We start from the raw sequence: 22,423 nt of genomic DNA, 5'->3' as shown, positions 1-22,423 counted from the left end.
GTGACGATCCTTAGTTTAGCTCCCCGATTTTAAATCCATTTCGTTTCGTTTCTATATTTCACTCCCGGGAACGAAACTATTGACATTTTACTGGTTTTGACATTCATTTCGTTTCACTTGCCAACCATGGTGAACAGTATCGGACATACAGACCCCGCCCTGGGAGTGCAACTCCACGATCCCGCCCTGGGTCCTAGTTTCCGCCAGCTGGCAGGGCTATCCAGGGGTAAAATTCCACACATTTTTTCACACAAGGGACACAGTTTTTCTCCACCCTGAATAAAAAAAGGAAAAACACACGCCAAGGTGACAATCAGCACCCGTGCTTTCTGCTCCTTTCCGTAACTTTTATTCGGTCAGTTTCTCGGCAAAACACTACCACTCATGCGTTTTACGCATTATACAATTAACAAATTTATTTTTTTTTTTACCTCCAACTAAATATTAGTGTTCACGAATACAATTTCAGTTTTACCCAGTTTACTCTATCGAGCCGTTTCTTAAAACAAATGGAAAAAAAAACTTAAGTTCTACTTATCAGTGCAGGGCATCTCGGATTCAGTTTCGGTTTTAATGCAGCTCCTCAAAGCATCTCAAACATTTTTATTCATGTATTATTATCGATATTTAAAAATTCTTTACATATCCTTTATAATTGTCGTTCGTGAAAATGTAAGTGGTGAATTGCGTATTAAGCCACTTGTGAAACAAGTTTGCATCCTTTCTTTTTTTGGAATAGTATAGTTCAATTTGTCATCAGGAAATCCTTCAGTCATATTATCAGTAATACCAACGGATAAGCGACCATATATAATGTGTTTCCAACCTAATTATGACGTGCATAGTCCTTATTCTCAATTTATGGGTGCTTTGCTTCAAAGAAATTTTCATATTTTCAAAGCTATCCTCCTTTTAATGGGAATCTGGCTATAAATCTGACCATTACATCCATTTAATGAAGATTTTTCCAATCGTAGTATTTATTTTTACATCCCACCTCCTCTTCCAATACACTTTCCCTGCTACCCCATGTAACTATCACTTCAATAATACATAATGTCCGTTCATCGCACCGCTAGTTATTTTAGGAATCTCAATTTCCTTTTTGGCTCATTATAATTGAATTTTATAGTTATACTATGCTCCTTGCTGACTCAATGTTCATTAGTGAATTATAAACCATTCTTTAACTTCCATTACCTGATCCTCTCCGTTTATTATTGTTATTTGTTGGCTGTATTTATGTCTTCTTAATAATTCACCGAAATAATCATTAGCGATGAAGTATGAAAACTATAAGTTTGATTTGCGATCCAATAGTGTAAACATTTATTAGCAAGAGAACAGAGGACCTTGATTTTTTTAATTCATATCCAGTGTAATTGCTTTTCAAGTTGCACTCCATTTCATTTCACTGTCATCTTTACGTCTTTGTGGGCATCTGCTAGTGATAAATCCGTAACATAATCAGTGATTCCATCGACTCACTGCGTGGTAAAAGAAGAGGTGAATTTTATTCCGTTAAGGTCCTTTTATCGACTTCAGGACACTCAATTGCACATATTAACTTTCTTTTTCCAGGATTTTTTATTCTAATTGTATATTGCAAAATAACCAATGGAAGATATTTCACCTTTCAAGTTTTTCATTCGTACAGGCAGCCAGAGAGAATTGAAATAGACGCCAAAATACATGAGTGCAGTGAATATGCACATGAAGGTGTTATTAAGGACTTACATTTTTGGCTTCAATGCGGAATTGACTGCGGGGCATCCTCTGTATATTATTTTTTTCCTTCTTCGCTTCCTCCGCTCGTATTTGATTACCAGTTTCAGCGTCATCCCATTCCGATATAAAGGGTTATGGGGTGGTAATATTTCAATTTGGAAGAATCTTTTCCTCCAAGTTAAGAGTTTGGGCACCAAACACCAAATTAAGTAATTATAGAAAGGTAATCGAGGCAATTCTAAAAGATACTTAATTTGTACCCACAGTTGGGTTGAATGTCCCGTTTTCATGAGTTATACTTTGCCGTTTCCGGAAAATTTCCTTGAGTTCTCCTTTGAGTTGATGGAAGGGACGCTTGTAAGCAATAATCTCTGAGATAATTCGGTATGTTTTGCATTCTGAATTGCTCAAAATGTTCATTCCGACTTCAATTTGAACATCATCCATTCAAAATGTTCATTCCAATTTCAATTAGAACTTCATCCATCCAAAATGTCCATTTTGACTTCAATTTGAGCTTCATCTTTGGTATCGTTCATGCGATCAAGAAAGCAAGTGAGTAGCAAGTGCCCCGCTTGATATGAAAATGAAGTTGGTGGATTGATAATTTTCCAGATGGCCAGTATACGTCATATTTCTCCTACATTTTTGTTGCTTTGTAAATTAGAGTTTTAATTTGTATTGCATTTACAAATTGCAGTAGGTGAAGGGACATACAAGTAACGTGTTTTTGCGAATCACTACTGTTAAAATTATTACTACCACTACTGACTTCTTACACTGAAATTGTTTTTATTAGATACTATTTAAACTACTTACTTGGAATAATTCTACTCCAATACGTTGGTAGTTTCTCACTTCTATAATTACAAAAGAGGAAGTCTGTTTGTTTTACGCTATGCATTTCCATACGGTTGCACGGATTACAACCGAGGTTAGCACATAGGTGCATCTCATGCTCCCAAAGCCCATAGTGCTACTTTTGGTTGCTTCCGACGTATCCTTTGCCTCGCTTCTTCATTACAGTTTGTTACGTCACGTCATAAAACTGCAGTGGTTAGATATCCTTTCGGGAAGGCACACCTCTTGACACACTCAAAGGGAAAACATAACTCATAGGATTCTACACTTAACTACTGAACCTCTGGGTGCAAACTTTTTTTCCTGGGGAATGCGTTCACACGACGTTTTTGGTGTACGCACGTACGATACAGACACAATTATCAATTTTGGTGGAGCGGAGTATTAGCTGATCCCATGCGCGGTATACAGAATTCGTTTTTTTCCATTGGTATTATTGTTTGCTACTACATGCGTACACTATCATCATACTTTGTTCCTTTACCTAAAAATCCTGCCATGTGACCATGAAATCCAAGTTCCAAGTTTCCCACTTCTCTGGGTACTACACGACCTGCAAATTGTTTAGCAATCAGTTACGTATGATTGATTTCTGTAAAATGTATCTTTTGTACTAGAAAATTCACTGTCAGAGAGTTCATCACAAATTTCAAGAGGCTCATAAAAATTCGATGCTAATTCAATGTTATGTGTACAATTTATCTGCAGATACTCGATGGCGCCTTATTCCCTGTCATTTGGAAGCATGCATTTTCAACTCAAAATCAAATTTCAAATTTTCAAAATCCATGGTATTCAATGAAGACTGTTTTGAGCTATCATATACCCGTATCGTTACTCCGAATATTTTTCCTTTTCCATCGGATGGCATAACCGTTCTCTTATTGATGTCAATGTTATAATACTTATTCTGCGCCCTATCGTATTCCATGAGTACAAAAAAGGGCTTTCTGCTAAGGTAAGAGCCCAGCGAAAGATATTTTAACTAATAGGGATTCATCACTGGGTAAATCACATTCAAATAAACGCCAATATCCGATTACCTGATATTTATATTAACTCCTACTAAAATGCTTACCTGGACCAGGTGGGAGTTTGCTCTTTCCCTGAATATGTTAGAAGCTAGAGTAATATTTTTTTCACTATTATATTTCTCCCGCCGCATAATTTCTTGCTTGCAGTAGCTAGTGTGGGTACACAGTTTAAGTGGTAGCTTAATCAGATTTGCACATATAAAATTTTCAGTATATTTATAAGAAAGAAGCATATTGACGGTATTGATGATACTATTTTGATAATTATTTCTTAAAATTAAAATTTAGCTACGAATGGATTCATCAACACTGAATAAGTAATAATTATCCGATTAAAATTTCATATAGCTATTCAAACTGAAGGGTTAAAATTGGGTAAGGGTAATAGTAATAGAGTTTGATAAGTTGAAGTTAAGCTCACCCAGAACTGAGTCATTGGGCTGGTAAATTTTACGCATTAGTAAGGATAGGTAATTTAGTTTCCTTGACCACCATGTACTTCGTTGGTCAATATCCGAAGGTTGTACCTGGTACTCGAACATGGAACTCTTTGATAGGCATTCGAGCAAGCCTACCATCCAAGCTACCTCGTTTGCCATAAAATGCATTTGAAATGGAACGCTTAGCAGTAAATAACTAAGTTGTAAATTGGAAATATTTTCTCATGAATTGATAATAATTCAAACTCTTACTAATTGTAAGTCCTTGAATACCTGATATCCATTTCCTTATGCCTTAAAATATTTAAATAAAGAATTAAATACTAGATATGGAGGATCGGATGGAGACATATTTTTCCAGGTATTCTAAAAGTTGTAACTTGTGCGGTTCGGTTTACTTGAACAAAGACTGTCTCAGCCATCGATTGCTTCCATTTTTGTAGTGCTTAGAGCTCTGAATGTGCCATCATTGTTAGTTTAGAGCAAGCCCTTTCAAATCACGTGAGACGCAAGCGATGCAAAACACGCTAAAATATTGGTACGGCATTAAACTAAGCACAAAAGTAAAGGAAAAGTTAGCCTTTATCAACTCCATTATTGAATAATGAATTCAGTAATTCTGTTGAGTCCAGTTTTGAGATTTACGAATGGTAGGGAAGAGGTCACCCTTAAGGATATTATCACCTTTGCTAAGGTACCTCATGATGATCTCGTAAACACCTCTCATGGCTTGCGATTTTCTTCATTGCAAACTTGTCAAAGAAAATCGTAATCGATAACTTTCTGTGGTTAAATAGTCTGCGTGCAGCATTTGAAAAAAATAACTAGCGAATAGTATTAAAATGGAAGTTTTATTGAAAAATAATATGAAATAATAATTTATAAGTGTAGTTAATTATGAAGCAAAACATATACCACGAGATAATACAAATTATGATACAGCACTGAGTATAACAATGGTGATTATCGTGCAAATAAATGATGCTAAATGTCTTGCAGTTCCTGAATGTTGTATGGTGTACTTCAATTGGTATGGGAAAGCATAAACATCACTTAAGGCCATCGATGCTTCTACAAACGATGTGTCATCCAGCTCTCTGCTTCTTGACAGGATCCAAGCCATGTCTGTGTAGAGTAAAGCAAAATAAAGTAAAGACACTTTAGTGATATAATGGAAGACAATTTAAAGAAGATTTAATTATTTAAAGGGAAATTATGTTAACCAATATTATTTAGTTATTTTAATTTTATTCATAGAAAAAATAGGCCGTATTTAAAGGAAAAATATTTGTTCAGTTAAATACTGAATTATCTTGGGTTTCCCTATTATGTTACCCATTTACGTCATCGCTATGCTTCCGTTTACCTAATTGGTTATTATATATTATTTTACACCTACTTGCTTAGCAACTAAATACATATTATTAACTTGATGATGATCCAGATGAAAAGTATTCGGCTACGTTTTATTTTACCATCTATTATTGAGGAAAAGACATCTTTGAAAATAATATCTGAATGTTTTTTTACTCAATCTTCCCAACAAGTATCTTTGTTGCGATAAATACCTGCAAGTGTTAATAATTCACTTTAAATCTATGTGAAATGAGTGCTATAAAATTGAAATTAAAAGTAACATTGAAATAATTAGGAAAACTATCAATGAGCGGCGGCTAAGACGAAATTGGTCGATATTGACTGGAAGTGCTGTTTAGGGTAAAAAACATCCTCCAAGAATGACGGATCTGTGACGGAAAGATATTTACGTAATTACAGTTTTGGTGAAGACTAAAAGTATTTTAAAACCGGGGAAAGGTAGGTTGAGGTTAAAATATATGGGTGAAAGGTTGACTATTTATCAAACGGAGAAAAGATTTACTATGGAAAATTATTGAAATTCCAGAACATTATCGCTAAGGTTTTGAAGAATTGACGAGCACAAAGCTATCAGGAAAGGAAAAATTGATTAGGGAAAAGCTATATTGTGATCAGCGTACACTGCAAATCGCTCTATGATTATGAAATCACCGTCGTCTGTACTGTGGGTGCAGATGTGACACAAAACATGAATGTGCAACAATAATTGGAGTTCCATTAACTACTTCCATATATTTAGTATTATTTCCAGAGTAAATTGATGATACGAGACATATTTTCTCATGAAGGAAATAGCAAATTTTGTTTTCACCACGTTGTGGATTAGGTTAATGCTATTTCTTCGGATAGCTTTAGTATTTTCGCAGTAAGTCTCACAATAGCCCCGGACCGTTGATGTCATATTGTTTTTATTTTCACTTGATGAGACGCCTGATGAGCCCTGCTTTGATGTTATCATTCCCATAAATTTATGATATTTTTTGTTTACGATAGATTACCACCAAGTTGTAACTTTTTGCATGGTTTTCAAATATTTTATGTACAATATTTAAGTTTACCGGGAATAGCCACGGTTATACCTGCACGGAGTAACCGGCAGTGCAGAAATTGTGCGAAATATCCACAGAGAAGAAAATCATTTGCATTGACCGGGACTCGAACTCCGATTTCCCGATTCCCGTTCACGTTAGCCACTTAAGCCACCGAGTGTAGCATACGGTATAGTCCTCAAATGTCCACTGTTTTCCGATTTTATTGAAATATAAATCCCTCGACCAAAATTCGGGAGATCCGGGTTTGAATCCCGAACAAAGCAAATAAGTTTTTTCGGGAATTTTTCGCAAAATATTAACGTGTAGTTCACTAAGCGTTAATTTTCCTTTATATCAGGAATGATATTTTTGGTCGAAACAGCATCAAAAAGAATGAGAATTGTGATCACTAGTGATGGAATCGATTTTGCTATTTGTTGTCTCCGTAGAATTCGTGATCGATGCCTTAACCGTAAAAAACATTTTTTTAGGTGGGTACTTACATTTTGCCATATTCTGCCCCCCGACATTTTCAATGTCACACGACCAGACTGCAGCGTATGACTTGTAGTCCGTTTTCAAAATCATGAAGTCAGCTGAGAAATTGTAGGCACTAACGCCATTTTTTGACTCAACAATTTTATCTATAAATCATAAAAACAAGCGTTCTATGAGTTAATGTACTTTTTCAGCTGAGTAGTTAATATATAGGATAATAATATTGATTATTTGTATTTCACTCTTGTAAGAAATGAAAAAATAACACGTTGTTCCGGAAAGTATTACAATATGAAGGGTATATGTAATCTAGTTTTTACTCTAGCAAATAAAAATAATTTCATCATGCGCGAAAATTCGGCACCTATATTTTACTGTTTTAATTTTGTGTATTTTATTGCTGATGTCATATGTGACCGGCAAATAAATAGTGATCACATCTAGTTAAATTCATGTTTATATATTATGCATAGAAAATTTATCTACAATCAAGCAAATGGTTTTGGAAGTGCAGGAAATACTTACCAAACGTTAATGAATATTGTCCATTGATGTTATTTTCAAGGAGTGGTTTCATATATCCATGAAACTGAGTTTTCTCTGAAGATCTGGGAAGAAAGTGTAAAACTGTATGAATTTTCTGTAAAAATGCAGCCAGTGTACATATTTTTAGCTAAAAATTATAACATCCAGTTTGTATTACAATGAGAAACAATTACTCTGATACCCCGGGGGAAATACACCAGGCCAAAATATAGTCTTATGTAACTCTCGATGGTTTAATGAGATAGAGAAAGGATACAAATTTATAATTACAATTATTCTTGAAAAGTCATTACAATCAATTCACTATTACAAGTTGGTACAACACTGGATACTGGTTTCAGTTGGGTAGCCAGAAAGGGCATAGCCGGATAAGAACGTGAAAAGTCCCCCCTCCGGGATTTTTTCCGTACTTGGGATATGCGATTTGGGATTAAATAGGACAAACCTCCCCACATTTCCAGCCCGCTATATGCCCACCAGGGCCGGCGAGATCGAAAATACGATTTTCACTCTTTTTTAAATATCTCGGTCAAGATTGCATATTTTTAAATTCGGTTTGTGGCATTTGAAACCTTATTTAATGGAGCATATTTCCAGTTTTTTTCAAGAATTTTGAGCGGGACAAGAAGATATGGTGTCGATTTGAAAATATCTAATGCATGTTTTCATAAAATATGCTTGAGAGGGCCAAAAAAAAAACGTATTCTGGAGGTGTATTTCAATACCTTTCTGCTGGCGTATTGAAAATATAACTTTTAGGTGGTGGAACATCGCGAAAAAATTCGATTAAAAATATGCGATTTTGGCCATTTGGCTCTATACTCTGGCCCTCCATAACACCCCTTTTTATTTATTATAGTATTCTACGCATTAAGGTGCCTACCACAGGGACAGAATTCACTGCTTTTTGTATCATGCACTACCTCTCAGTGCTGGTTGTTTCTGAGGCATAATTCTTCCTAAACAACGTAAAAAGTATCAGGTATGATACAACCTGCCGCTACACTATGTCTTCTCGAAGCAGCTAGTAGGTGTTATACATAATCAGCTTTTCATTATGTAGAAGGTAGTCCGCTCTCTGTATGACAACCTGAAGATATTTCCAAGCCATCTCTAGAGTAATCAGTATAATTATGATAATATCATGAGAAAGTAATTAGTTAAGGTTAGACGCGAGTGAGATGATTACAATTAGGTAGTATGTGTATCATATGCGATACATACACATTTAATTTATAAGCTTATCAAACATTATTTATCATTGGTAATAGATATTCAAATATTCCTTAAAAATTATAAAATAGCCGAAAAAGTTAATAAAATATAGTAATTGAAGCGTTTCTGGATATGCTTCATAAGGATTTTTTTGGCAAGCATTTAGAAATTCATGAAGTTAAGGATTAACTCTTGAGTTTTCTCTTCGGATTTTGTTTATTTTTTGTTCTTTGCAGCTATCGATAGTCAGTTTTAATTGGGATTATCAAAGAATTGTAAAGTAAGGGTACTCCATTGAACTCTCCTCGAATAAAGGAATAGTTCGAAAAAATATTCGTTATACTGGAAATTTTTTTTGAAAGATATTCTATGCAAGAGAACTACTGAGACTGCTGAGAGGTAGTGCTATGTTGTTACGCGGCGTTCTGGTTCTAATTCAAATACTTGCCGAAATTGTTACCTAATGCAAGTGAATATCGTCCACTGATGTTATTTTACACTATTGTGAGTGGAATCATATCTCTCTGGTCGTATCCCAAGCAGCACTCAATATCCCAGCAACATCCAGACTACGTTGTCGGCGTTAACATATGCCATCCGTGCAATATCCATATTAATCCAATGAACTTCGTATGGATATCCGTCAAATATCCTAAGAACCTACCAAACAATGTAACAGTCATGTCCAACGATGGACAATGTGTGAAAAACAATGACTAACGCCATAAGGGTTGACATTTTTTCTTTAAATTGACATTTTCAGAATTTATAAAATTGTGTGGAATTATGTCATGCCAAAAGCATGTATCTCTTAAAAGTTTAATTTTAGGTCTAGTATCAATAATAAAAAATAATAGAACTGTAGTACAAATACTTTAGACTTCTCAATTAGGGGGAAAAGTAGCAATTTTCGTGAATATTAAGAAAGTTTTAAATTATTTCTATGGCCAGATAGTTGTCGAGATTGATTATAACATTCCAAAAATAATTTTGTGTAATAGTATGTAGCATATAAATTCAATAATAAATATATGAAATATATGTATAGTTACTTCAAGCAAAATAATACCTACTAATAAAATAATAATAATAATATATTTTTTAAATTCTGAAAATATCAATGATTTCAAAAAAATATCAAACTTTATGGCGTTTGCGCAGTCCACAGATATTATCCGATTGGTCTAAGATTTTATGGCGTTTATTCTACATCTAGTACACTACTTTTAAGCCATATATGTTTTTGATCGGGCGAAGTTCACTTTTTCGGCCCACCCTAGAGGACACGAAGGCCCATATTACAACATCTCCTAGATATCTTCACAACATCTAATGAGAAGGTAATTGTTATTCTTATTATGGTTTTGGAAATCCCCAGAAATAAAAATAAAATATTTGTGCTCTTCAAATTTATACAGAAGGTATACTGGTTGGGAATCTATTTAACGTTGTCAAATATCTATCAGGTTATAGCAACGTATTTAGCATGTATCGACCCTATGTAGATGTCCGATGGATATCATTTGCTGCTTGTTACATGTGTACCCGGGGAAGGGTTTACGTAAGCGTGACTACTCAACCAGTATTAAGGAGAAAATGATGCTCGCAGAGGTTTGAAGACCATCTCCACTGTTGCATTTGCACTTACGTGAATATCTTTTCAACGTAAGTGCAGTATTTTCATTTGATTTCTTTAAAGTTTTGTGCAAGTGATGATAAGAACCAATGGCTGGACCGATTAAAGTATTATTATTAACGATGCGAAAACATTGCATATTGATAGTAAAATAAAAAAACATTTAAGTTTAACTAAGTCAGGCGTGATATGTATAATGGAAGTACAGCATATCGAAACGAAAGGTAGTCGCACTTAAGCACAATAATTTAATACGTTACAGCTCTTGTGACCATGACGATGGCTCTATTAGCCGAAAAACATCGTACGCATAAAATTATTATGGAAAAGTGCAATAAAATTTAATTTAAAAAATCGACTAGCCTAAAAATGATCCGGAATTATTCATGGAGACCTTGTAAATCCACGTAACACCCGCTGCAATAAATTTCGCAGAATACTTCGCGCACTTTACTGTATTTCGTCAACCATTAGGATGCGTTTCGTATGCTTATAAGGCGCAGTTCATTTCCGGCTAAATAGTTTTTGAGTTTGGAATCGTGAATAAAGCTGCGAATAATGAGGAAGTTGTAAGATAATCAGAGATACTTTTCTAAGGTCTTTCAGCAATGTATTACTTTGGATGTTTTTTTTTCGGGATAACATCTGCGTGGACGAATTTTTTTGCCTAATAAATTACTGGTTCACCGTTGTTATCACCGTCTTTAAAAATTTATTATGTAGCCACTACGTATGACATTATTTGGTGCTTCATTAGCTGGAATGCCAGTCCGTGATCATGGAATAAGAATTGGGCAAAAACACAGTTTTTTTAAAATATAAAGTGAGTACGGTTAAGCGATCAGTTTATGATATTTCCTGACATTTAAAAAAGGAATCAAAAATGAAAAGTAAATGAAAAAGAATGGAAAAATAGCATGTAAGAAATTATTTGTGACTTATTAAATGGGAAATCATCCAAAGTAGAACATGGAATAGGTAATAATTCCTCCATAAACAAAATACTACTGTATAGTAACTATAATAGATAATTTGATGTAGAAGTGTACGAAAATAGTCAGCAGGTTCTTCTCAACTCACGATTTCATATCCAAGATAACCGTGGTGGTGCTTTTCCCCTTTGTGAATTTGAATGAAACATCTTCTGCGAATGTTTCAATTAAAATCGGACTGCTCGCCACCTCGTACCAAGTGCCCATAAACTGAGGATGAAAGTGAAGCGATTCAAGATTATGTTAAACTTGCAGATTTATTTTAAGGAGGTTACTAATTTTACTTTATAGCGAGGATATTTATTCTGATATTATAAGAAATAAGCCTTTTGGGCTTTGGGTTGACCGAGAGCATGAAAAATACATGTTATTGCAATAAGGTCTAGTCAAAAACCACTGGTAGTGTTTCATATTCCGTCAATTTGACCAGCTATTTGGCAAAATGACCCTCCGTTTTACCAATAACGACCAAATTTAGGATATTTTTTTCATTTGATTGGGAAAACGAAGCGTGAAAGACGTTCAGAAGCTACCGTACGTGTTTCAAGCAACACTTTGGTAGTGCTCTATAAAAATTTCTAAGCACTCTGCTTATTTAACTTCATGCTTCTTGGAACATGGGGCTAAAAATGATTTTAAAAACCTGTTTTAATGTTCTACAATTAAATGTATAGTTATGAATTACTTTTAAAATGTAAAATAATGGATTGCTTTTAAAATGTAAAATAATTACTTACTTTTAAAATGTAAAATAATGAATTACTTTTAAAATGTAAAATAAAGGATTAATTTTAAAATATAAAACAATGGATTACTTTTAAAATAAAAAATAATGAATTACCTATAAAATGTAAAATTATGAACTGCTTTTAAAATTTTAAATAACGGATTACTTTTTGCATTAAACATTTCCCTGAAATTAATTATCGTTACAGTGTTTGAAATCGAGCCTTGACGGTTCATATTCTCCCTTGGATTAATATTTTTTGTTTTGCTTGCTTAACAATTTTGGAATGTCATTATATTCATTTAATAACAGCCCAACGGTCCTCTTGCTATGCAGATTTTGACACAGTTCTTCTCTTCCATATGCTACTCATCATTTTAACATTGGGTATGCATTGAGTTAGCTAGTTCCCTTAGCTCATAACTTCCGAGTAAGTGATACACCCAAGACGAGGCAGGAACAAGCTTCTCGGCAGTCATTTTAGAAAAACGAGATAAAAAATAAGTTATCCAGCATGGATACCTGACGCTGCTTCGGTTTCCACCCATAACAGTTTTCCTCGCATACCATTACATCACGATTCGCAAAATCTCTCCCGCATAAATTAGGACCAGTGGCTTTTCAAGCTACTCGCTAATAATAGGGCACAGTTTTAGAAGTAATTTAATCGCTCTGTACTCTAATCGTTTTTGCGATTATTCATTTATCCCCTTTTTTACTCAATATAAGAGCTATTATCCCTTTTATTCAGAAAATTTGACCACGCGATGTCGAATTCTTTCAAAATTATCATTCCGCGTGAAGTAAACTCTTAAAGCTTGGTTACACGGTAGGTTGGAATGTACAAGATTCTGTACTTACATTTTTCTGAATGGTTTCCTGAACAGATTCTTGTACATTTATGTGGACAAGATCCACGAATAGGTGGTTACACGGTAAATTTATTCCGACAAGTTTTCGAACATTTTTAAATGTACCATTAGTGTTTCCGTTTGATTTTCTAATTATTTCACCCTCAGGCGCGTTATAAAAGCCAATTTTCAACGCAGGAAAGCCGTCCACTTTTAGTAATTATATGAAATCTGCATGATATCGCCTTTCCGCCCAGTGGCAGGAATTCGAAACGACACTTTCAGTTGTCATCTTGCTTGTTTTGGTGGTTTCCTTAATTATATACGCTCAAGTTGTTTTATTTATATTTATGACCTCTTACTTGCCTTGGATTTATCTCTACCGGTTTGACCTTTGCATTGCTTGGCACTTATTTCTCCTGATCTGACCCCTACGCCTCATTGGACTACCTGAACGGAACTGTATTAAATCAACGAACATTGGACCATACTCTCACGATTTTTATCCTCGCCCTGCTTGGACTATTCTGGCGGCTCACATATATAGAGCGTCTCCTTCCTTTTACCCATTCCCTCTTTTTCCTGCTCCATCCTTTCGCTATCCATATCCCATCAGTGAAAAATCTATGGCAAGCAACAGGTCGTAGTCAAAATAACAGTCGGAGCTGCACGTTAAATAAGGAGTCACCAATACAAGCCGAGTGAACTGAGTGTATCGTTTGCCACCAGAGGACTCTGATTTGAGTTAAACTTGCACGAATGTCTGAACAAAATTGGAACAGGTTCTATTTTTTGTTCAGAAATTCATTCATTAGTGCATTTTGGCGTGGTTACATGGTTAACCTTCGCGTTCATTCTGAGATTCAGACATTCTGACATTATCTTGTACGTTCTGTTGTACCGTGTAACCAGGCCTTTAGAGCTGAATGGGTACATCTTTTAATTACGCATTACGGATGACCAAAGGTAAGCTATGTCTGGTGAAACAAATCATCCTTAAAATTGAAAAAGTGGAGCATTATTTAGAATCAAGTCATTTTGAGCATTAGCACGAAAGTTGGTATCACATGGGTGGATAGCTATCGCCAATGATGCAGCTTAAATAGCAGAAATTTAGATTAGTGTAATTATAGTTTGTATACCGTAAGTTGGCGCCCGGGCCCGCGAAGTACCTGAGCCGTGAGCAAAGGAGGGGGGGGAAAGGACCGACAAAAAAACTGTATGGGACGGATACAGGTAGCTGGCGGGTCCGTTCGCCCGACCCTTCCCTCACCCCGACGAAGGCAGTACCTCTAATTGAATTATTAACTTTTTTACTTTCTCATAATATATCAATCTAAATAGCATATTTGTAAAGCACCAAAAAAGCTAATAAGAATGATATAAAACACGAAGTGCTCCCATCATAAAAAACGAAATGGTCGAAAGTTAAAAGAAAACATATACAGTATAACGGCTAAAAAATAACTTTCGACCATTTCGTTTTTTTATGATGGGAGCACTTCGTGTTTTATATCATTCTTTTTAGCGTTTTTAGTACTTTACAAATATGCTGTTGAGATTGAGATATTATGAGAAAGTAAAAAACGTTAATAACTCTATTAGAGGTGCTAGCTGCCTTCGTCGGAAAGGGACGGGCGAACGGACCCGCCAGCTACCTGTGTCGGTCCCATACAGTGATTTTGTCGGTCCTTTCCTCCCCTCCTTGGTTCGCGGCTCAGGTACTTCGCGGGCCCGTGCGCCAGCTTACGGTATAAACACTATACCATGGCTTGATTTAAGAGCAGGCAGTAGAAGTTAATGAGATAAAAGATTTAAAGGCAATTTTCTCTCGATCGGATTAGCTTTGCTATTCGGTCTACGGTTCAGCCCCATGACTAGCTGTAACAAAGAGTGGCTTATAAAATAATAAGTAAAACTGTTCCAAGCACTCGCTCTAGTAAACAGATTTTTTTACATTATAAAAAGCATTATAACAGAGATAAATATGCTTGGTAATAATTTTTGAAGTATGCCTAAAACAGGAAAGACTGACATTTTGTGGGAAAAATCGTGCCAAGAATTTTAGACAAAAATATAATGGTATTTGAACAATGGTAATGGTAAATTAAATTAATGCTTTACTCACGTCTTTTTCTGAAAAATCTTGGATGGCTTTAGCAGGGGGACATCTCATTTCACTCGGAATGTAGATTTGAGCTCGAGAGATCGTTGCTATTGAGAACAACACAGTGACTATTGTTATAGATGGCGCCATTTTTGACGTTACCCTGGAAAAAGGAATGTAAATGGTTAGGTTTTTAGTGAAGTTGTAATATATTATTTTTCAGACCAACGCACCATTAAGAAGTTTGTCTGGTGAAACACATCATGCTTAAAATGGAAAAAGTGGAACGTTATATAGAATTAAATCATTTCGGGAATTAGCACGAAGGTGGGTATCACAGGTCCGGATAGAGGTCTCCCCGGTGTGATTAATTTTTATGTGAGGGCTGTTTTTAATGGGAAAAACGGTATCTTCTTCCGTAGGCCAGTCATACGGGAGTTATGGATCTCCGCCAATGAACTACATGGTTTCTCGGAAATTCCTAGACCTTCATCGATAGTATCCTATCCTTTCGGTCACGTTATCGACAGTAAGTTCATACGAGGCTCATATGAAACCTTAGACTGGCAAATGCCGTTCAAGGTCTAGTTTAGGCCCATGTTTTAATGTATTTCTTTTTCAGAATGAATGTACGCATCAATGCCAATTTTTAAGAAAGATGACATTTTCCTTGTTCCACGTAACTGATTTAAGTACCGCAAGAGCGTACAGATCGCAGTTAGCATAAGTACAAACGTAATGTCACTTTCAACAGAGTATTTTTTTTACCATGATGCCAGAAACTTTTTTCTGAGAGAAGAAACGCCTCTGGTGCCTGACGCTATTATTTTAGTATTAAAAATTATATTTAAATTAGATGACTTGTGCTCGAAAGTTTTTTATTAAACCAACACCAGAAAGCGTGGACAGTGATGTTTTATGTTTTTTTTCGTAGAAAATATAAAATTTGAGAACAATAAATCCATTTATAATTAGTGAATCGAGGAATAGTTTGAGAAATATGAGTCCAAAAGGAAGCTGGAGAGAGCGATCCGGATCATTCCTGTAAGGACTGAGGAGGTTCTGGGAAGAGTATCTCCGTTAAAAATGCATAGAGGAAAGGGAAACTATATAACACTTAAATCGGAAAAATGGTTTTAAATTGGTCTATCATGAGAGTAGCGGAAGGGGAAACGAAAAGAGGAAAAATAAGATAGATAATGGACCGCGCACACAAAAACGAATCCGACTTAACTTGTCTTTAACTTTGAGAACTGCGGAAAGAGTCCACTGTTTCACGGAACTCAAAGAGACTGAGCTCAATTTAGTGTAACTATGAGTCAAGAAATGCCCAATAGTCATACTAAAACTAGTAAGTATTGCCAATGGCATGGGATATATCTGTATGCGTATGGAGTTCTGAACGCTGGAAAGCCTTAAGAAATTCTTTTCAATATTAATGAGCTTTCTAGAATTTCATTACTTAATTACTACACTCGTGATCTGGGTCATTATTAATTAAGACAGGTGAAGGTGTTGTAAGCAGGGCTTTATGATGTGAAGGTAGGAGGGAGTAATGGAAACAGAGGAAGGGGCCCAGGGTAGACACCTGCTACCACGTCGGATACTTATAGCCTAGCTGTGAATGCTGATTCTCGATAAGTTGTGAATCTGGTAGGTGTTTTATTGAGAAAAAATTATCAATATTATTTTGCAGCTCAGCTACTTTAGCCCGTTATCCGTGGTTCCTGAGCGCCATCCTCGTATTTCTTTATCATTCCTCTCAAAATATTCTCGAGAGCCCTATTATTAACTGCGATTGGAATATGGGGCTTACAGTCCTGTCGTTGAAGCTTTTTACCTCCAAATTACATGAATCTAAACCAATTGACTCGAAATTTCGTGAATAATCTACTTACAGAGGGAAATTTAAGCATAAAGGTAGGGAATCAGTTTATCAGAACTTACATTTGGAGAATGATTCTCTACGGAAGTGAGGCATGGACAACCACGGCCGCGGGGAAATCAAGGGTTGAGGCCTTAGACATGTGGAGCTGCAGAAGAATGATGAGGATAAAATGGATCGACCGAGTAAGTAATGAGGAAGTCCTAAGAAGTGTAGAAGTGAAGAGGAGCCTCGTGAAAATCTTGACAAGAAGATGGAACAACCATCTAGGCCATACCTCGAGACACGATGGTCTGATGATGGATAGTCTAAATGGATGGTCAGATAATTGAAGACAATCGTCGGAGGACAAAAGGATGGCAAAAACGGAAATGGTAGACCTCGAATGAAATATATGGTGCAAGTAAAGAAGGATGTTAAACAGAAGAAACACGTAGGTGTGAAAAGATTAACAGGTAGGAGAATCGAGAGGACCAATATTGGGATTGTTGACCGGTGATGACGGCGATGAGGAAGAGATTGTGTCAGCAGACTTCATTGACATGGCGCGTGCTCCCGTGGGGGTGACTTACAACCCTTATTGAGAGTGGATTTTTTCTCAGAGAAACCCCTGAAATCGATGGAGAACCAAAGTTTTAGCAATTAGAGTTAATTACTCATTTTAAAGGTCTATTCAAGTAAAAAAACTCTTTCTGGTCCTCATTCCCATGGCATTGACCCTTCTCCCGTCATTTGACGAAGAATATATCGTGTTGAGTATTCGCCAAAACAACGTTTCTTCCCACCCACCATACCACGCTTTCACTTATTCCTCTTAAAAAATCCTAAAAACAGTTATCTTGGTTGTTTTATCAGCTAAAGTTTTGTTTACGAAAATAGGTTTTGATAAAATGCGTAGTTTTTCAATGTGTAGGCTATATTAAATAAATACTAATGAGAGTAGTAATGAGGGTATGTAATAACGTAGTTATGACCTTTTTTCTGATAATATGGACACGGTTTATAAATTTGTGACTAATGGATATGATACTTCAAATACGTCACAACAGGTGATATTTTTTTTAACTTATTCATTTCACAGAAAATCTAAGGTGAAATACTGCCTCATAGCAATTTTTGTTGACCGTTTTCTGTTGGAATCATTGGTCATAGAATCTTTAACGCCCAATTTAGTAGAAACGATTGGAAAGTATTGTATCATCTTATAAATTTATTTCCCTTTATCCTTTTATTCAGATGAAAGCTGGTATTTAATTCCTATTTCGAAACGTCATCGTTTACTTAAAACTGACGTGATTAACTGGCCTTTGTATAAGAGACCTTTTCTGGCACAGTTGCTGTCCTATCTTATTTTCCTTCTTCATTGTTACTACCTCCGGCCATAGTGATTGTCACTTACTTTTCATCGAGAATGTTCTATGGATACAATCAGCATGTTTGTTTTTACCGAAAATAGTGTAACCTCACAAATCAAACTAAATACGCCGTTAGTTTTATGTCCCTATCGTTATTGGAAAATATTACATCACTTTTTGGATTGTTAGCAATCTTTTCCTAGCTTTATTGACTTAAGTTTGCACCTCTAATTTAAATATCGATTGCTGGAGTCAATTCATATTAAAGTATGCTTCCCAAATCCACGTACGTAAAGCTGACGACTAAAAAAACTACTAGTTACTACATACACTTGTACAAGCTGTATAAACTAATGGTTCAGGGAGGCTCAAGCTTTGCAAATCAGGGCATGGCGTTCAATTTGGTCATAATGGAAATGTTCCCATCTCAATAAAATGTTGCATGTTTTCTCATCCATAGGAAGTATGCTGCTTTGGGAACATGAGTAGTGAGGAAATCGCCAAAAATTTTAAATCGACTATCACTAATATGCTGATGAATATAAAAGCATTATTCAAGCCGGTAACGCACATAAGCAACCTAAAATAGGGTTTAGGCCTTTCGAAAATGAATGAACATAAAAGTACAAATATAAAGTAGGGTCCTTGGGAGTATAAGCCTCCCCCAATTTGTTTTTCCTTTCGTCAACTACCCGTCATGTTGAGGAGACTACTAGCCCAGGGTTATAAGTCCTTGAACACTCCATTTTTCAATACGGTCACATAAATTGAGTTTTTTCTCTCTTTACCTCTATGCTTAGCGTTGATTAATGTCTTGAAGTTTAGGTCTTGAAGAATTTAAATGCAAATTTTGGCCAAAGCTTCGGTATATTAATACAACTTCATCAGGGATATGAATGAACATGAGTACATACATTTGTTGCACAAAGAAGTAAAAAGTTATCGCAATGTTTTTTGCAATAATGAAATAGAAAAGGATTCAGTTGCAAATTGATTAAAAGGAAGAGACTTGAATTTTGGTACGCATTTTTTTGCAATGAATTGGATTTAATTATTTATAGGGTTACATTTCATAAAAAAATCAATAACAAACAATTAATTTCACTTTCTGCATTATCTAAGCAAAATGTTAAGTTGACCTAACCCAATATGTATGGTTTTTTCGATGCGTGGGAATTGACAACAAAATATCAGCATTGGGAAATCGTAGACCACCCCGCCTCAAAGCAAGTATTTGTCTACAGTGTGATCACAGTGTGACAAAATGCTCAATGCTCTAATCTTAAACTGAATGCACGTCCCCTTGAGAAACATATGTGACTTGGAGATGCGCAATTCCGTCTCCCATGGGTAAAAGGCTCGAGTGTGGGTCTTCAACATTTTTAACGCAAGAGCCAAAAGTCGATTTGACATCGTCCGGAGGGTTACAATGCTCCACGCCACTTTACCACCACATCAAAAAAATAAAAAAGACATATAATTTCAGAGTACAATAATCTTTGATGTTTAAAAAGTTCAACCGATCAATGTGAGAATTTTGTAGTGGCGATACAATATTTTCTCTCGCCTCTTGGGACCGTAAGAAATTACCCGGTAGGCCGCAGTTGAAGACCATTGGGCTACATATGGTTTCGTCTACGCTTGAGTATAGCTGGTGCGATGGGTTCGTGTCGGGAAGAGTATGATTTTCAATTCAACGTCGCTGCAAGCTTCATCTACATCTACATCTCATCTACATATTACCCTGCGAGCCACCTTTAGGGTGTTTGGCAGGGGGTGACCAATTACCAACATACAGCATGCAATTTGATTCCCACATGCACACCGCGAGGTCTTAAAGCCGTTTTACACCGGGCACGTACTTGCACAATCTGACGTGTGTACTAAGGCGCAGTCAAAATTGCATCGTGTAAAGCGATGAATTGCTAGAACACATGCGAGAATGCGTGTACGTGAGCCGGCAAAATAGCCCCTGTTCTAATTCCGTTCGACGGGTCCCGCTAATGTACGCATGGCGCTCTATCGAGTCGGACCTCTATTCATTACTGGGTTAAGCTGCATGTGTCTGGCGGAAGGTCGGGGGCATTTGGTTTTTTGGCGCGAGACAGATTTAGTTATTGGAACCTCCTAACTGGAATAATGGCAGATGACGATGATATGTTATAAAGGTGGTTAAGACCAAGCGATGTTCGATTCGCTTGTATTTATGCAGGGAGAAAGGCAAATTGACTTACCTGTCTCTTGGGTTCTGCGCCACACCTTGCTTCCTTATGATAGGGCGATCGCGACTGTAAACCTTTGGTAAGCCTGAGCATGTTTTATCGTTCAAAGTTATCTTCATTGCCTCACTGTTGCTTATCACATATTAAAGATACCAGGCACCGATATCGCAGCCTACGTGATGACTCGTCATTGATACGCTTATCCTAAATCAAGCGTTATAATTGCTTCGAGGGAGATATAATTATTCCTATTTATTTATAAATACTTCAAAGATGACTATGCGATGAGTTTCATGAATTTTTTACTATGGCGTTTCAAAAACTGTATATTTACGGAAACTCAGAATATTCTATCATTATATTAATATACACATTCAAGTAAACAATTAGCAATTACCTGTATTTTTTATGTTCGCAGTTTTTTGATTTAGGAATTAGAAATAGGCAAGAATGCTTAAATACGATTTTGTAAACTTGACATGTGGATTCAAGACGAAGCTGCATATATTCATGCCACATTAAAAATGGTTCAAAAATTCCTAAGATAACATGCCAACTTAAAAACATGCTCTATTTATCGTTTTAAACGTTAAATTGAAAATGCCTTGTTGATATTGAAAAAATACGTTTACGAATATTTCGATATTCTTGTCCTCGCCTCCCCACTGGACCCCTGGATCAAAAAAAATGAGGATGAAATCATGCAAAAGATGCTTATGATAAGCATGTTAGCAAGCATCCGTAATTAGCAAAAAATGCTGACTCAGAGGTGATGTGCATGAACGTAAAATGGAAGACCATAATTCCTTTTTAATGTCCATGGATCTTGAAAATTACGACCGAGTGACAGTGGTGGTGTAATTAACAAAGACATGCCATGTATCAGCAGAGGCACATAAAAAATCGAGAGAATTCCATTTTTTTATAATTTAACCATAGAGGGTCTGAATTTACTAACTTATAGATGACCATTCATTGCATAATTAGTGCACACAAGATTTGGTATCATACCAAAGCTTTTTAGGTGTAGCCTCTGTTGAAGTTTGAAAATTTTCAAGGCGACTGCATAGAGAAGGCCGAATTCTATCCCATATAAGACTGATATCTGTTGCATTTTAATAAGTTTTCAAAAATGACTGCGGCGCAGTGATGAGTGCAGTGTGATCCAATTTTTTCCAATATTTTGCACTATAATGTTTGTAATTGCGAGGCGATTGCGAGCATTGAGCTTACTTAAATTTGATAGACCACAATCACCATGTATATAAATTTCGCTTAACACCCCTAATTATACCTTATTTCCCCTTGAAACTCGGATCACTTTGTCCGCCAGCGACAGTGGCGACTTTTTTTAACCCATTTAAAAACATGACGAGTGACAACACATTTAGAGGCCGACTTGAGGATCACTTTTGTAATATTCCTGAAAATTTCAGTGCATTATCATCTACTGCGGACACTCGTGCTTAAATTAAGTGATAATGGTGCATTTTTGTGCACTATTGTGTGAATAGTTTTGCAACAAATGCGATAGATGAAGAGTGGTCAACAATGCCGGAAAAAATTTTGGCTTAAGCCTACTTCGATTTCCAATTCCTGGCCCCACCACGAGTCCTGTCCACTAACCTAGCTCTTTCATTCTCTTACCCGTTAATGACATATTTTGGACCAGTTGTTTTAGAATGTGCATGCGCACGCAATTCATGCGGTGTATGACGTTAGTGGTCCAAGGTAAACTCATGAACCCTCATGAAAAAGTTTTAATGTCGCTGCAAATATGATGCCCATCTACTCTTTACGTGATCAAAATGGAATGTTTTGTTCTCCTACTTTGATGTATAATGGCAACTGGTAACTCTAATGTAGGTTGTGGGGCAGTTGGAAAAATACCTTAGTTCCAAAATTCAGGTATTGCTTG

General features: G+C 36.1%; 1 protein-coding gene across 1 annotated transcript; it reads right to left on the bottom strand.

Moving 5' to 3' along the window:
* Positions 1 to 4,895: 4,895 nt before the first annotated feature.
* On the bottom strand, positions 4,896 to 20,590 carry LOC124153675 (lopap-like). The gene is made up of 6 exons (XM_046526976.1): positions 20,518 to 20,590; positions 15,065 to 15,206; positions 11,447 to 11,568; positions 7,495 to 7,577; positions 6,975 to 7,115; positions 4,896 to 5,188 (listed from the first exon to the last, which is right to left on the bottom strand). The coding sequence occupies exons 2-6, from the start codon at positions 15,191 to 15,193 to the stop codon at positions 4,995 to 4,997; spliced, it is 669 nt and encodes a 222-aa protein (XP_046382932.1). The 5' UTR covers positions 15,194 to 15,206; positions 20,518 to 20,590; the 3' UTR covers positions 4,896 to 4,994.
* Positions 20,591 to 22,423: the final 1,833 nt, after the last annotated feature.

The sequence above is a fragment of the Ischnura elegans genome, chromosome 2 (assembly GCF_921293095.1).
Source record: "Ischnura elegans chromosome 2, ioIscEleg1.1, whole genome shotgun sequence".
NCBI lineage: Eukaryota > Metazoa > Arthropoda > Insecta > Odonata > Coenagrionidae > Ischnura > Ischnura elegans.
Note: the sequence above shows the minus strand (reverse complement) of the source record. Positions and strands in the feature narration are given on the sequence as shown.

Excerpts from the sequence above, each read along its gene's own strand:
- LOC124153675 (XM_046526976.1), bottom strand. The coding sequence starts at position 15,193 with ATGGCGCCATCTATAACAATAGTCACTGTGTTGTTCTCAATAGCAACG. Across the intron at positions 11,569-15,064 it reads AAGATTTTTCAGAAAAAGAC|TTTATGGGCACTTGGTACGA; the intron begins GTGAGTAAAGCA and ends TTTCATCCTCAG. Across the intron at positions 7,116-7,494 it reads ACAATATTCATTAACGTTTG|ATAAAATTGTTGAGTCAAAA; the intron begins GTAAGTATTTCC and ends TATGATTTATAG.